Genomic DNA, 16,595 nt, shown 5'->3' on the forward strand with positions numbered 1-16,595 from the left:
ATATAGGTATGATTCAGAACTTCATCAATTAGTTGGAAAGTGAATGCACTCAATGACTATATGGTTTAAAAGAAGCTGGGTATAAATAGCAGGAAAAACTACTTGATTTTCACTGTGAACTTTGTGTCCTCAACAAAACAATATGGAGTATACTATACTTGGTCTAAAGAATAAGTCTAATCTATGTCTGCATGTCTATGTCTGCATTCACTTTCAGGTTAAACTGTATTGGACATTGAGAGTTTGTTTGTTGTTTAACGTCCCTCTCGAGAATTTTTCACTCATATGGAGACGCCATCACTTGCCGGTGGAGAGCTGCAAATGACCTATGCTCGGCACACAGGGCCAATGAGCAGTGAAGGATCTTTTTCATGCCAGTATCTACTGTGACACTGGACCTTGGTTTGTACGAAGGACCGGTCTCCACGTCCCACAGTGGGATTCAAACATGTGACATAAGGATCAACTCCTAACACGGCAACTCTAGAGCATAGGCTCTTACCACTGCAACATGTGGGCGACAGCATTGAGAGTTAATTGTGGATATCAGAACAAGCTACTCTGGGCTTATACTCTCTATATATTGATTGATTGATTGATTGTATGTTGTTTAGCGTCCCTCTCGGGATTTTTTCACTCATATAGAGACGCCACCACATGCCAGTGGAAAGCTGCAAATTTTGTCCTATACTCAGCACTTACAGCCATTGAGCAGTGAAGGGATTTTTTCGTGCCAGCACCTACTGTGACACGGGACCTCGATTTATGCGGTCTCATCCGAAGGATCGGTCTCCCCAGCCAACTGTGGGATTTGAACCTGCGATGTAAGGATCAACTCCTTACTTCTCTACTCTAGAGCAGACGCTCTAACCACTGCGCCAGGGGGGCAACTACTCTCTATATAAGTCACTTGTGCAATGACTTTAGTTTTATATTCAAGATTTTGTACTGATCATGTTGAGTCACATTAACACAAATATCTTTCTGCTGAGCTTGACCAATGACCATCCGCAACTATTCTGGTTGGAAACAATATGTTAATTAATCCATAATCAGTGAAATTACTATGAAAGAAAAATGGTCTACTTAAACCACAAGTTATATGTATAAAAGTATACACTGGTCTCCTTAAGTCATATGAGAGAAACATAAAATATTAGGGAGACCATTTTTTTCATATATTTTTAGGAGGCATTTATAATGAAAAAATAAAGCAAGAGTCGACTAAATGGTGTTCTATAGAACATTGATCTGGTATTTCTTTTTAGAAAAAAGCAAATTTAAAAAATCTGTATATTGTCTCCTTAAGCCATATATAATGTTCTGGTCTCCCTAGTCCTTAAATCAGAGTTATATATATATATATATATATATATATATATATATATATATATTTAAAACAATACGAAACAATATTTAGCTTCCTATATCAAAGTTAATACATATATAAATGTGTATAACTATTTCTGTCTACACCTTAGAAAGCAAGCAAAAACAAATGGCCTCTGGACAAGGTCCAAATGATAATTAAAGATGTCAAGCATACATAAATAAAAGGCTGGTAAATCACAGATCACGGAAAGATAACTTTGAAACAATTTCCACCCCATATCGTTGATCGCCATCACAAGCCTAGGGGAGAAAACCCGAACACAAACCCTTATATCTCTCTCTCCGATAAAATGCTTTTCATTGTCGATATGTAAGTGCGATTATGTCTAAAGCATATTGCCATATTTCTAGAATTACTCTTTCTGAAACGGAAAAATTGATATCAAAGAAATCATACGCTTAATTGAAGTTGCCTTTCTTGAGTAATGTTTTAACAGAAGAATGTTGATTATTTTTGTACAATGCATGGACAAATATGAAATGATAGCTTTGTTCGTTTTCTTGATGTACAATACATAAAATTAAAAAATAAAATATGTCAAATTAAAATGTTTGTGGACGATATAACACGCGCACACCAAGATCTCTTTTATCACGTTCTCGAAAGCTAGAACATTTAAATGCAAAAAGGAAAAAAATGATGCAGCACGGGAAAAAATACACATCTTATACAAAAATACTCACTTTATTAAAAAAAAAAAACCCCTCTTTTTTCAAATAAATAAAATAAATGAAGGAAGGACTATGAAAACAAATAAATAAAAGAAATGTCTTTTACATGGATGGGTTTATTATACCGATTATTGAGGTACTTGTCTACAAGTCATCTAGAACAGTTCTTTAACATCACTCGAGGCGTTTAGATTGTAGTTTAAATCTTAAATATTACTATCAAAAATCAATGTTCAAAGATCCAATTGAGAATCATTAAAATCCTTCAAGAATTGACTTCGTCTTTTTTTTTTTTACACCTTGGTCCAAGAAATTTATGTAACTTGAAATAGAAAAAGATCATTGTTTAGTCTTTTAGGATTACAATATTTGAAGTTGAGATTAAATTCAATAAAGGGCAGAATAAGAAGATTTATAGTCGTTTTATTTCTTTAGACTTTCTCTTTTGAAGTAGGTATCAACGTTGAATAAAGTCTCTTCATTTTTAAAATGGTTTTCTTTAGCTTTTGCAGTTGTTGCGGTGTTGAAGTGTGGGATCAACACGACTTGGAACAATAGAGTCTTACACCGACTCAGACAGGTAGGCGCTAGGTATTGAAAACATACAACAGGTCTGTTGGACTCTTAGTACATTTTGGTGTATCCCGCACTGGCTTAAAAACAACTATTCTTACAATTTTGTCATTCAAAATCAGGATCAGACTATTAAAAAGTATTAAGAAAATATCCACTAAATGGCAAGAGAAGTTGTATTGAAGTATTTCAGGATATGGTGAATTGGTCTATAGGATTACTGGTACATAGACAGATAGTAGTAACAAGTCCAGACCGCAGCAAGGTCAAGTATCAATAGAACTCCACAGGAAGTCGTCTGATCACAAGCATTGGTCCAAAATATAACAAGAATCTGTCAGAATCGTAAAGATGGTATGAGAGAGAGAGAGAAGGGGATAGCATTTAGAAAACTAATTCTTAAGATTAATGCATAATTTTGAAATTGATGGCATCGCATTGAGAAAAATCTACCTAATAGTAAGTCTGTATTTGAATCGTACAGAAACAATTTGAGGACAGAATTATTGTTAAGTACGCATTTCATAGCCCCACTACGTTTGCTATTTGCACTAAACATTACTTCTCTGACTAATCCCTGTCCATTTAAATTAATAAGACCAAGAAATAATTAACGTTTTTGTTTTTAGCATTGTTTGAAGATTTCAAACAAAATATCTCTTGACAAATGACCTGGTTAGTCTAATAATCTCAACATTGTAATTTATTTGTTTTGATATATCAGATGACGTCAGATTAATTAGAATCTGCGAGTCGTCGGTCCTGACATCTGCCATATTATTTACGGATGAAGCATTGAAACTATAGATAACAAAATGCAGGTGGGTAAGATGAAAAGATTCCGGCGTTCAGAAAAGGTGAAGATGATGACATGAAACCTTACAACGCCCAGCGCTATTCGGTAGATAACAAATTACATATCTGTGTAAGAGAATAGTCCTATTCATCCCGGACACTTTCAAAGTCTTGTCAATGAGGTGGTGTTCTCGCCAGTAAGTGAAAAATAGTCCGTCAACTCTCACGAAATTATATGACAAATAAAACATTAAAAACACTCAAAACAAGTTATAAAACTTCAAAAGATCCCAAATAAAGTTTTTTTTTAAAATATGATGCACCGATTCTATTTTAGTAAACGCATCTATTTGTGGCGATAGTCTGCAAATGCATTTTTGTTTTCTAAAGTACATATATGAAGAATAGCAAGAAAGAATAAATGCAACAAAATTGTTCTAAGTTTCATGATCATCAAATTTTCCTATCCTATTTCAAAGGTTATGCTTTTGCAAGGTAAGTGTAGGGCGAGGAAAAACCTTTTTGAAGAGCACAGCAACACAATGCCAATTCACGCTGAATCGAAAAGAGCGTGAAGTAGCACAGTCATCGCGATCGAATTAAAATCCCCGAAATCAGGGGGAACCGAAGCTGTGAAAGCCGAGATGATCGAACGACCGTATAATTTGGCACTTTTTCTAATTTAACACTTCATTCTATATACAACGACGACGTCTTAAAAGTTGTATTCTTTACGCGAATGAATGAATGTTCGCAAATGTTGATTTGAATATGAAATATGCAAAGTTGATGAAATTTTACACTTTTCCCTTGATGACAGGAACTCACATTGAGACAGTGTCGTAGGTAATTTGTAGTTTCTGTCTGCGATAGTTCGGGCAAAAATAAGAACGGAGGCTCAATTCAAATTTCAATGTTCTGAAGTAAGACAGGATTCTATATAATCAGCTCACATTTCATTTAAGAGGAGAGAAACAAAACGTTCTTTTTATATCATAATGTTTTAAATATTAATTAAAATGAAAATTTATCATTGGGGTTGCTCTTAGTGATTGGTCCGTTTGTATTATACAAGATAATCTGAAGGATTAGCAATTAGAAATCAAGTTTGCGATGTGTTTAGAGACCTAATTCTTTATTTATGTACATGAAGTTACTTAATTATTCAGCAGCTGATGTTGGGTGGATAAAACAATGAATGATTGGCAGGTGTCAGTAAAGGAAATTGACATCACCCACAATTCCCGCCGCGGGCAGTCAGCTTCCGTTCTCTTCACGCGTTAGAGGTATCCAGTCATTGCTATGTAATACTACTGACTATCCTATGAAAGAAAGCCAGAGAGATTTGCAATAATAATGTAGTTGTATCTTATTCCCGGGTTAACGTAGATTATTCATAAAAAATGTACTCGATGTCAAAAATTATGTCAACAGCATATCCTTTACAATGGAAAAGGTGAAGATAACGAACAGTGATCGATCTCAAAAAATCTACAAACAATACAAATCTGCGAACAGGGCATAAAACAGGGATCCCCTCGGAAATTCCAAGGGTAGGATCAGGTGCCTAGAAGGAGTAAACACAAAAATAAAAAAAAAAGAGATGTTTCCGGATTGCTTTGCAGCTAGATATCCCCTGTATTTGCTTTCTCTGTACAACAATACTCTAACACATATATAATACACTAGCCAACGGACACTGATAATCCTAATTAGTAATAATTGTTTACAAAATATACTTCATAAACACCCGCCTAAGGTAAAGAGCTAAAGTCATCAGTTAGGACCACTGTGATCCTGGGTCCCCGAGGATAGCATTAAGTGACCTTAAAAACACTTGACCACGTACAACTTCTGTTTGCCAATCGTCTGTGGGTTATGTATTGGACAAAAGCATTTGCTTAAGCTTGAACTAAACAATCTAGATCCTGCTAGATGTTAGGAGTAGGTGTTTCTATCGAAGACGTAACTTGAAGACTAGCTCTTTAAATGTTTGAATACCCAACATGGTCTATAGTTACTTCATCGTTCAGTAAGATAAAAAAGTAACATTTCTTCATACGTTTTCCAGCTATTCTTGAGATATCACCAAAGGACTGTCTCTTCACTGAAAAAATGCTGATAAAACATCTGTTTAGAAAAAACAATAAAGCTGTACGGTATATAACTTCATAACTGAAGATAAATGTAGGAGACTTGGCAAGATTTAGAGGTTATGCCATAATCTCCACAGAAAAATGGACCATTAGCCTAACCTTTGAGTGGACGAGAAAAGTGAATCAGACTACTTCGTAAAACAACACCTTAAATGTAATGCAGATGACCACATCGCAACTAAATGACAAATATACATGAAAAATGACATCAAGGCCGACCGCTAAACGTCGTCCATCACTGTGGGGATGCGGACAAATTTTGACCAAATTTGGGAACAAGGTGAAGACAGGCAATTCTTCATAGTTCCCGCTGTCATCTAGCTTGACCATCGTTATAAATATCTAGGGAGGGTTTGAGGACTAGAGACGTGTTAGTTACACCGCCAGGATGTGTGTGAGCGGTGATAATTAATATTCAGACAAGCAAAAAGTATTATATCCTCATTAATCTTAAATCTGGCACGAGGTTCTACGATCTACAAGCATGTACTATATAGGCAAATTTATTCTGAGCAAGAATCAGCACCCAAAATTATTATTATAAAACTAAATAAAAAATTATGCTGTTAATACATATAATGTTAATATATATGATATTATTATCATTCATTGTAAGGTTTAATGTATCTTAACTTTATTTCCTTGATATAAAGCCATTTTATGTTTTAGAAAGATTATTCTCCTACTTTTGGCTGGAAAGGTCATAAAGAACCTGCTTAAATTCTGAACAAATTTTAGATTTCGATTGAATTCTCCATATACCTGTAGTATTATAAAGATATACTGTTCTTTAATTGAAATACCTTTTTTAAAACATATTTTAAGCTAGTATTGTTTGCTTTGTTTTAAGGAACCGCCTTATTAAATTTCATATTTTTGCATTTAATAAAAAATTTCAAATTGTATGAATTTGATTACTTTGGACACGTTGTTTTTCGAAACTTATGACAGATAATTCGGAAATAAATCTCTTGATCCTAATTTTATTTACCGGAAGTATCTATACCATCTTTGCACCGGTCTGACTCGGGAGCACGGCGGAAACAGCTGGGTGTTTTATACTGTTTGCATCGATCAGTCTTTCTCTCACTGACGTATATGTCAATAATTTTGCTAAATGATAAACGTGGTCTTTTGCAATCAGCGAACGAACCTCCATTTTTATGAGATTTATTTTTTGTTTCAGCGGAATTTTTAACCATTTTTCTGGTCAATATTCGTTAGCATAATTTTTCACAGAGACAAAGGACACGATCAATTAATGAGCATTCGTTACTTTAATTCTATGCAGTTTTATGAACTGATTTGCTAGGATTGTTAACATTATAAAGCAATTGCGAGGCTAGCAATATCTGATGCTTCAATTATTTACCAGAACGGTCTAAATAAAACTTTGAATTGTCCGAAATATCATAAAGAATCGGAAGAAAAAATGTTAAGTAAGCGGTTGATAAAAATATCCAATGAAGAATTAATATCTTTGCAAAAGAAGAAAAAAAAAACCCACTGATATTTCTTGTTGGAGAAATACATTTAGAGAGTCAAACAGGCGTAGAAATCCCGATTAAGCGTTACATATTCTTCAAAATCAAATTAGGATCATGGTTTTGGTAATTAGTCTCTTATGGCCGTGCGTCTGTTCTTTTGAATCTTTTTAGCGACTTTTACTTGGCCTTATAAATGGCGTGACATACAGAATTAAATGGACCAAGCGAGCAACACGGAGACATAGCGATTGAGAAGTTGGATGAGAATTTTAATGTCGTTTGTTTGTCTCTAATCTTTTATATCCTATAATTTACAGAAAAGGTAGCATTTAATATGTAATATCTGAGAAACTTTTCCTTCTGTTTATGACAATTTGATTTCACAAAGATAAACCGACGTTCGGTTTGCCACGTTCCTGCGCTGGTGCATCCATACATTAGGGTAGTGGCGCACCGTTTTTTCTAGGATAAGACACATCCTCGATCAGTCATCAAAACTGATTGCCGCGTAATAAAAATCTGTTACCTTGAAAATTAGTCCAGGTAAAAAGCTTTGCTGTTCCTGACATGACAAATTTACTTTTTTTAAACAGCTAAATTAAAAGCTTTTTTCAATGTGTTAGGGCTGTTAGTTTAAATGGATATTTATTCAAAGGTTGGCGAATGAATTTCAATTAGAAAAAGGTTGTTTTTTTTGTTTTGAACATATTTTATTGACAAATAATCAATAGGATCGGAAACAAATTTCATCAACTTACCAGTGCCTCTCCTTAAATACGAAGTGTAATAATTAAAAAAAATTCAATAAAGAGGTCAATGCTGAAAGTACTTAGATCTTTTTTTTTTTTTTTAATTCTTAAATCAAGTTGCTTTTTATCTATATTTCTTTTATTTATTTATTTATTTATTTATTTATTCATGTATATCTATTTTTAAAAAAGCGAAATCACTGTTTGGGAAATGGACAAAAAGCAAATGGGTGTGATTTTATGACGACGATATTTTGATTTTATTAATATTGTTATAAGAGACATAATTATTTCCACTCGCATTTATAAAAAAAAATTAATGTTTTCTTATCTACTTAAAACTATTAATATTTACATTTGCTTTAATAGCGATCCACCTTTTCTTGATTTCGGACGATTTAAACAAAATATAAATTCAATCAATATTGAAATATCATATAGGAAACATATTTAAAGCCCAAATTCAGAAATAAAAATAACTGTGGGCATCAGCGACAAGATCTGTCAACAAAACTTAACAAATAGTCAACAAAAGTGAAAATTGATCTGGGTTATTTACAATGAAAATTAAACCATCAATATAACAGAGATACAGATTCTGTGAAGATGGCCCCAGGACGTTTCGGCCCTCTTGTCAACAGTTTACAAACCATATTGATTTATCAAGTCATTACACAAGCATTTTAGTCAACTAGTAGCTCTTTTATTCAATTGACAGAGAAATGAAACGATGGATTTTAGAAAAATTACGTTAATAAACTACAAAATACGTGATAGGATGAAAAAGATGGCATTAAGATAAAGAATAGCGCGGGTAACTGTTAGTTTTTACTTGTTTAGCTTTAGGTGTCTATTAATGACCGGGTTAAACAGAACAGATAGAAAGCCGATTCTTGTCTTAGATTCAGTTCCGTTGCATGTTTGATAATTCGATCGCAGAATTTATCGTGATGCCATTGACGGGGATTCCTTTTCATGTCCCTCTTTATCATCAGTATTATATAATTTTGAAATAAAATAATTATTAGGCATTCCCGTAGAAAATGAATATAGTTTCCACTAAAATAAAACCATGATAATTACTGTAAAATTATTGCTAAACTCTTCTGCGGATTTCGAAAAATGTTCTATATATGGCATAAATAATGGCGAACTCTTCTTGTGGTGTCTATGTATAGCGACATTTGTTTGAAGTAAAATTACAAAGATTTAACAGAAGATGATTACTCGGTCGAGATTTCAGTATCTCTGGTGACAAAGACCGAAAACACATGTATTACGCGATCTGTGATAGTCATCTAAGAAGTCTTTAGGAACACGAGGTACAACCATCTGTTGAATTTCAAAATTTTGGATTGTCCATTCAAAAACCTTGTTACTGCAGGGTATGATGTGACAAGGTCATCGTTACACGTGTCATAATTGGTTGTAAACTGACAGAATTATATGGTATGTCCTCATCACAAAGACAGAGTGATCAGTAATGGTGACAAAGGTAACTGTTTTACCAGTTTCTAATAAACACGGGGAGATAGGCAAGTCAAAACAGTGGATCACCCTAAATAACGAAAGGACCTACAGCACCATAAAACACCCCTTATAAAGATTTTTCGTTTTTTTTTTAATTATCCAAAATCAATGTCCTAGGAGTAGAAATTATAATTTCTGAATTTATGCCACATGAAACAAATTAAAGTTAAAGTTTTAGTTGGTGAAATTTAAAAGAATAATAATGGCTCAACAGCAAGATTAAAATTTTCTTTTCTTGAAAAGACTCTTAGCTGAACTTTGCACAAAAGAGGCAAAAATTGGAATTAAGGTACCCGTTATTTTTTTTTTATTATTATTATTATTATAAAACAGAAATGTTCTCGAAGAGTTATCAAATAATAAAGTTCCGTTGATCTTTGCGACATGCCAATATTCGACTTTACTGCAGCAGACTTTTTTTTTTAATTATTTAGACTTTATGAAGTCGCCTAATTAATGAAGACAAACGTGAGCGGGACAACAAAGGTCGGGGTTCTTTGTTCTACAATTCAGTAATTCAAATTCTCCTGTTGAACGCAAAGTGATCAATCATCTACTTTTTGTGGATTTTTTTTTCTTAGATTTAAGAATATTAAATTTTCAAGTGCAAGCAATTGAATTAGAATTTCTTTAAATACCTTTGTATTTATTTCTTTTCTACCTAGGTCTATACAGGGTGTATTTTATTTAGAAATATATAGTTTATAACATAGAAGATTGATAACGTCTGTATATATTTATATAAAACGATGACAAAATATTACCGCTAAGGAATATTACATGAATTATTTATTTATTCAGAAATATACAGGAAATACATGTTTATTTATACATAAGCACATACCATAGAAAACAAAAAAGATACATTCCCCCTAGAAATAAATAAATTCTCAATAAAGTAGGGTTTAATGATAATCATGCTTTTAATCCGAGGTAAGGAAAACATCTCAAAAGTATCTTGTCCCGAGTAAAAATGAAAAAAAATTCTTTTATTCAAATATTTACATTCGGGATAAAAAATTGTTGAAAATCACAGGTCGAGAGATTTTTGAAATTGAACACTAGCCTTACCATCCCCGTGTTGTTTTTGTTCAGCTAAAGTGCTCGAGCATTGAGTGATCCAGAAGGATACAAAATGAATCTGGTTAAACATTATCTTTTCAATATCGTTCTTTATTACTGTTTGAATAAGGAATTTTGTATCATTGAAGAATGGCTAATCTCTTCGTCGACAATTTAGAAAAACATAAACAAAAGTACGGCGCGAAATATTACCACGGGCTATATGTAGAAAATCGTTTAAAATAGCAAAGTTAATACCTTAAATAAAAAGATTGTTCATACTCCTGACAGTCTAAGATAATCCCGATTCGTAACATATCCAGATTTTCACACCGTGGCAGACACCCCAAGACCGCAAAACGTGTATTCTCTTTTTTTGGGAGGAGGGATTTGGAACAATTTAAAGGTCATCTGTCGTGATTTTTCTTTTTGCCAAGAGGTCTATATACTTCCCCAAATGTATGTGTTTATTAACAGTTTTTCTGGGGGTCGCACAAAAGTATTAAAACAGTCATATTATAGTACAATCATATTGCTTTAGGTCACGAAATAGAGAAGACGAGTCGTGATTTATTTTTTCATTGGTTATTTAATCTCGAATATTATATGAGACCTCTTGATCGCATTAAAAGATGACCTATGGGCAAGCGGAAATTTTCAACATACATTTTATGTTGTACATTGGCTGATTATTGTGGCTGCCTTTGCTAGTAATCTTCTAACATATTTATTGATCTTGGAATTAAACATGCATATGCATCAGAAAGGTTTTCTACCGACACATAAAATAAAAAAAAAGCCTTTAAGACTTTGTTTGCCTATGTCATATATTAAATTTTAAACACCAAAATTATGTTCATATTTAAAAGCTTTCATCATAAGTTGGTTGTTAACATGTACAACATAACCTGCTAAAGGTGAGAAAACTAAAAACACTACATACCTGCCACGGGGAATTGGACTCGATGGCCAAAAATGACATCTTTTTCTGTCTCCCTCAAGTAACTCTTCACAACTCTTGCTAACCGTTCCTCGAGGTGTACTGAAAAGGCCAATCAATGGATAAACTTAGACCCTGGGAAACAGTTAAGGGTTCAGCATAGGAACGTTCATCTAGATGCGGTTATATGCAGACGCTTGAAGCAAAAAATTTCTCTCAGTAGTGTGACAACGATTTCTGTGTTGAGTTTAAAACTGAACAAGACAGCCTGCAGAAAATGCTCCTAAAACCCAAAAGCTGTATTGTTTAAACTAACCCAAAGCATATATCTAAACTTCGTTATCACCATTAATTGAATGTGATTATAATTCAAATTTTATTTTTTGCTCCCTCTCTCTGGCCTGCTCTGATTGGTTGAACGGGTATTTCTCGCATAATGTGGGTGTCACCAATTCGTTCTAGTCCATGTATAAATATCTTCGCAATGCATAATAAATCTTTCTCCCGTAAAAACCAAAGGGTTCACTCAGCCGTCGCAATTTGCTACGCGATTAGTTTTAACTAACATGGTTCATACATTAATACACAAGTATTAATGCGTTTGACCAACCCAAGGTATAATACTTACATACCAAAGTAATTGTGCTAATTTGCCTTTTACAACTCTTCATCAGTTTGTCTCCCCCCAAAAATTTAAAAATAAATAAAATAGAATCTATCAAACGCTGAGGAATGAATTTTAAGTATTATAAAAAGAACTATTTAACGGCCGAACTCCTCCATTCAATCCTATTCAATTGCTTTAATGGACGAGCTGTCTTTAAAAACGCTGTAAGTTTGTTTTCCCCTCAAATTACCAAATGATAACAGTAGAATTTTCCTGCCTCCTGTTGTCTGATACAGAAAGAGGGATTATTATAGGTAAGGGCCGACTCAGCTGATACACTGGGATAACAGATATTTCTGCCTCCCTGCACAGGAGCTGGACTCTTGTCACACCAGAAAAGAAAGCAAGACTCTCACCTGACATCGCTCCGATGACATTTTATAATTCCAGAAATGTAATTAGAAACGAAAATGGTAATTAGGAATTTCAAGAATACGTCCACCATGAAATGTACATCCAAAATTGTATGAAATATGATCGAAATACAAATGTTTGCAAAAGTCAAACTAGTCAGAATAGCCATCTGACAAGAATTCCAGATCTTAATTGAAATCTGGACAGTATGTTTCAAATCCAGAACCATTCTCAAAAGAAAGCAGATTCTCCGCCTTTCTTTCATGCAAAATAAGCAATGATGTCGGCCTTTCTTCTCTCAGCTATAGACTGGCAATAAATTGTTTAAAAAGAAAAACGATTAGAAAACGATTTTACCTTATGGGGAAAACTTTGCGGAATCACACCTTTGTCTCTGCGGGCCCGGGGACACGTGCGGGCTTCTCGTCTGGTTTTGCAAACAGAGGGAGCCGTAGGGAGCGAATCTTGTTTGTATATTTTTGGGCTGGGCGTCAATTTTAATCCCTAGCTATAAGCAGACTGCAGTAATGATAGTCAGCTTATGTATGATTTTGCATCAACATTTGTTTAAGTACAATGGATGGGTTTGAATCACTACGGTAGTTAACCATCATGTACACATCTGCCATTGCGCACAGTATTCTAATATTGGTTACATATTCAAATATGTTTTACAGTTATATCATGGAGATTAGCTCGAACAGCCTTGCTTTGCATATATTTATGGTTTTGAGACACTGGCAAGGTAAGCTAAATTTACTATTTTATTAGCTGAGTGTTATTCATATTCTCAGAATAATAGAAATTTTGACATTGACATACATTTCTCTAATTGATCAGAGAAAAGTAAATTCCCTAAGAAAGCCCGACAAACAACAGATGTATAATATTATGCTTGCATTGCGGGATATATTCAAATTAGGAAAGCAATTTTAGGACGCTATACTCATTTACCGTAAAGAAATTATTTCAAATTTAGGAACAAAGACCTTGCACAAAAAATGTTTGAAACTTTAAGAAAATTAATGAAGACGATTATTTTAAAGAACATTATTATAAGAATATTATGTGTGGACTGTATTTTGCTTGTTGAATTTCAGTGAGACAGAACATTAAAATTTAAAACATATCCCAAAAGAAACAAAGACTATTGGAAAATATAAAAATTATCACACAACATAACATAATAACATGGATAAGAATTTTTTCCAAGTAAATTATTTTACAAATAGTGCAACATCAACTGAACTAAACTTTCCAGGAGTCAAAACTTCCGCTTAAACAGAGCGCTGATAGTACTAAGGAAATGGGTGATCAAAAACGAAAGTATCAGAAAACGACGATAGTAATGGTGAACAATAAGCTAATCTAAAACACGATGATGAAAAGCCATCGGTTGACTCCTGAAATTGGAAATTGTATGGAGGACTCCTTTGATTATATGAGGGAAAAAGAGACAAATTGTCAGTGAAAGACAGAAGATGACAAGAGAGTAATTGAAACAACGAGAAACAAAAAGAGGCAGGTGCTCGCAAAATTTATAGGAATTAGTAAATAATAAATGCTGGTGCTGAATTATTTCTCGTATTAATTTAAATGAGGAAGAAAAAAACTTAAATAAAACAATGAAAATGTGTTACTTTATAATTTCTTAATTTAAAAAAAATGTTATAGAGATCCACGTGCCTGAATTCCTTATCAATGATTTAAAAACTGTAATTTAAAACTTGCTGCAACATAATTATTTCTACAACTTTTTTTTAAAACACGTTCTCTGCTTCTGAACGGAACTCATTAATTGAGCGGTCATCCATTTTAGTTTTTCTATCAAACAAATTTTTCCATTAAAATGAAAAAGAGAAAATGATACGGTTTCACGGATTTCTTTGACATATACCGAAGACATCGCTTCTCTGTTTATTTACACATAGTTAAAGTGTTACGACACCCAGTGACTAATGTCTGATTTCTGGTGTACCGAACCCGGGATCGAATTACCGATGCTACCCCATTCGTCCTCAGATGTCTCTCAGAGAAAGAAACAATAATTAACTCGCCTTTCACGTCTTGTTACCCATGAAACATATATGTTTTTAAAAATCTTTTATAATACCAAGATTTCTTTGAAAAATTAAATTTTGCCTTTCAAATCCGAAATGAAAGGTAGTTGGTGTTTTTTTGCAAAGCTAATATTGAATTCTGCAATGATAAGGTTAACAAAAGGATTTGGTAATGGAAGGAAGCCGACAAATGAATCTGAAGCAGCAGGGTGTCACGTCTGAATGACGGATACGTGAAGAAACAAGACACTGCTCCTTGTTATAACAACGAAAGTGACATCCAATTGTGTTTCTAACAATTACATCACTCTGATTAATAGTGTTAACAAAATGCAACTTGTTGCAATTGATTAATCATACCGAAACTTGACACAGAATTGTACCTATCTCAAGCATCTAAACAATCACCTGTGAGTTATTGCACATAATCAGATTGACTATGCAGTGGCATCGTCCCCTGGTGCCCTCTGTATTCAAGCCACACTATATACATGTATTAGCATACTGCTATTATTGTCAATTTCTTTATCTTCCTTCAGTTTTCTTCCTACTCAATATTTTTGATCCAGTTTCAGACTATTGTGATTATGTTGCAACTCTTGCATTTTCATGAGTATCCTACTCGTGGTATTGTGCATCTTTCATTTTTACCCTCATGATAGATATGATTTATATTCTTTCATATTACAATATACTTTAATATTATTTATATGTAATCATTCTGAAATAATTGTATATGCCCCCTGAGGGCCCTTGATTGGTGAATAAACATATTCTATATAGATAAATAAATGAAATTTTGACAAAAACTATTAAAAATAAATAAAAAACTAAAAACCGCTTTCCCCCCAAAAAAAGATTAGACAAATTTTGATAAATTGTCAAAGGAAAAAAAGCAAACCACTTACCATTAAAAAATGTTTTAGTGAAAATATTTGGTCAAATGAATTATTTGAGAAAATCAATTAAAACAGAAAAATTAATTTTCAATATCTTATTTCTAGTCTAGTTTCATCGAACCTTTATGTCAAAGTTTGAGTTGTAACTTACACTTAAAAATCTTGAACATTTTATATTTTTTGTTTCTTTCATAACAATGGAAAAAAAATAAACCACCAAAAATTCCCCTCAGGAATAAGAGTTACCTGTGTTAAGATTTTATTTATCTTTCAACCCTCAACATTTAAAGTTATAAAGCCAAATCTGCAGATTTGAATTTTAATCGGTATTTTTCTCAATTTCATAGATGCTGCAGGGTGAAATCTGGGTGATACAATGAGGAGATAAGAAGGTTGATACTATCCATGGACCCCTTCGGGCCCGAGTTTAAGGTTTGGTTCCGAAGCTCGATAAAACACCTCATTTATGGACAGTGTTAATTGGAAAATCTGTGAATCATTCGCCGTGAAGCTTTTATAGAAATATGCAAGGGAATAAAACAGATATAGCATAATGAAATCTGTAAATCTGAAGCGTGTTATGGATATGAGTTAAGAAGAAGATTGTCTCTGCAGGACACCCAGGATGCCCCGAGCCAAGATCTGGGCATTTGAAAGCTAAGCACGTGGCATACTGTCGATGGCAGAAAACTTTTAACCAAGTTTGGGATTTTGTATGCTTCACAAGATAATGTCAAATACTAACACTTAAATTTTGACTTTTCCTACAATTTTGAAAATTACCTGTTCATGACCTCAAAAATAGTATTTTATGTTCTAAAAAATCTTTTGCGGGGAATATATATATATATATATATATATATATATATATATATATATATATATATATATATATATATATATATATATATGATAGAAGTTTACTTTCATGAAAGCGATTTTTTTGTTTGTAAAGTTTTCAAAAAAAAAAAAAAAAAAAAAAGAAATATCTATATGTGTTTAAATAAATGTTTAAACGTAATTTAAACATGTATAATAATACCTAGTCATTCATTGTAATAATGTTATAAATTAAATATACGTTATCCTTTTGTTAAACTTTAAAAATTGATCATTCTAAAGAACGTATAATTGTGTGGAATAATATTCTTGCTGCATATTACCAAGTCCAATGAAAATGAATATTCTTTTCATACTGCAATACTTGTGCATGCGTTGTTTTATTCTTGAAGTTAATTTTTATAAAGGAAACTGCAGAT

The 16,595-nt window shown here is 33.0% G+C and overlaps 1 protein-coding gene across 3 annotated transcripts in view; it reads right to left on the reverse strand.

Moving 5' to 3' along the window:
- LOC133175060 (transcription factor AP-2-epsilon-like) overlaps positions 1–12,867 on the reverse strand; it is a 57,372-nt gene extending 44,505 nt beyond the window's left edge. Inside the window, exons 1-2 of one of the 3 annotated variants that reach the window (XM_061310168.1) lie at positions 12,735–12,867; positions 11,360–11,458 (exon numbers count right to left, since the gene is read on the reverse strand). In XM_061310168.1, coding sequence (XP_061166152.1) covers positions 11,360–11,398 — 39 coding nt within the window. In that variant the 5' untranslated portion in view covers positions 11,399–11,458; positions 12,735–12,867. Of the gene's footprint in view, positions 1–11,359; positions 11,639–12,379; positions 12,502–12,734 lie in introns of those variants that run through there. The other 2 variants (XM_061310170.1, XM_061310169.1) reach the window with 2 other exon arrangements.
- Positions 12,868–16,595: the final 3,728 nt, after the last annotated feature.

This window comes from Saccostrea echinata, unplaced genomic scaffold (genome assembly GCF_033153115.1).
Source record: "Saccostrea echinata isolate AGI-Se365-2 ecotype Australia unplaced genomic scaffold, CSIRO_AGI_Sech_v1 ptg000060l, whole genome shotgun sequence".
NCBI classification, from domain to species: domain Eukaryota; kingdom Metazoa; phylum Mollusca; class Bivalvia; order Ostreida; family Ostreidae; genus Saccostrea; species Saccostrea echinata.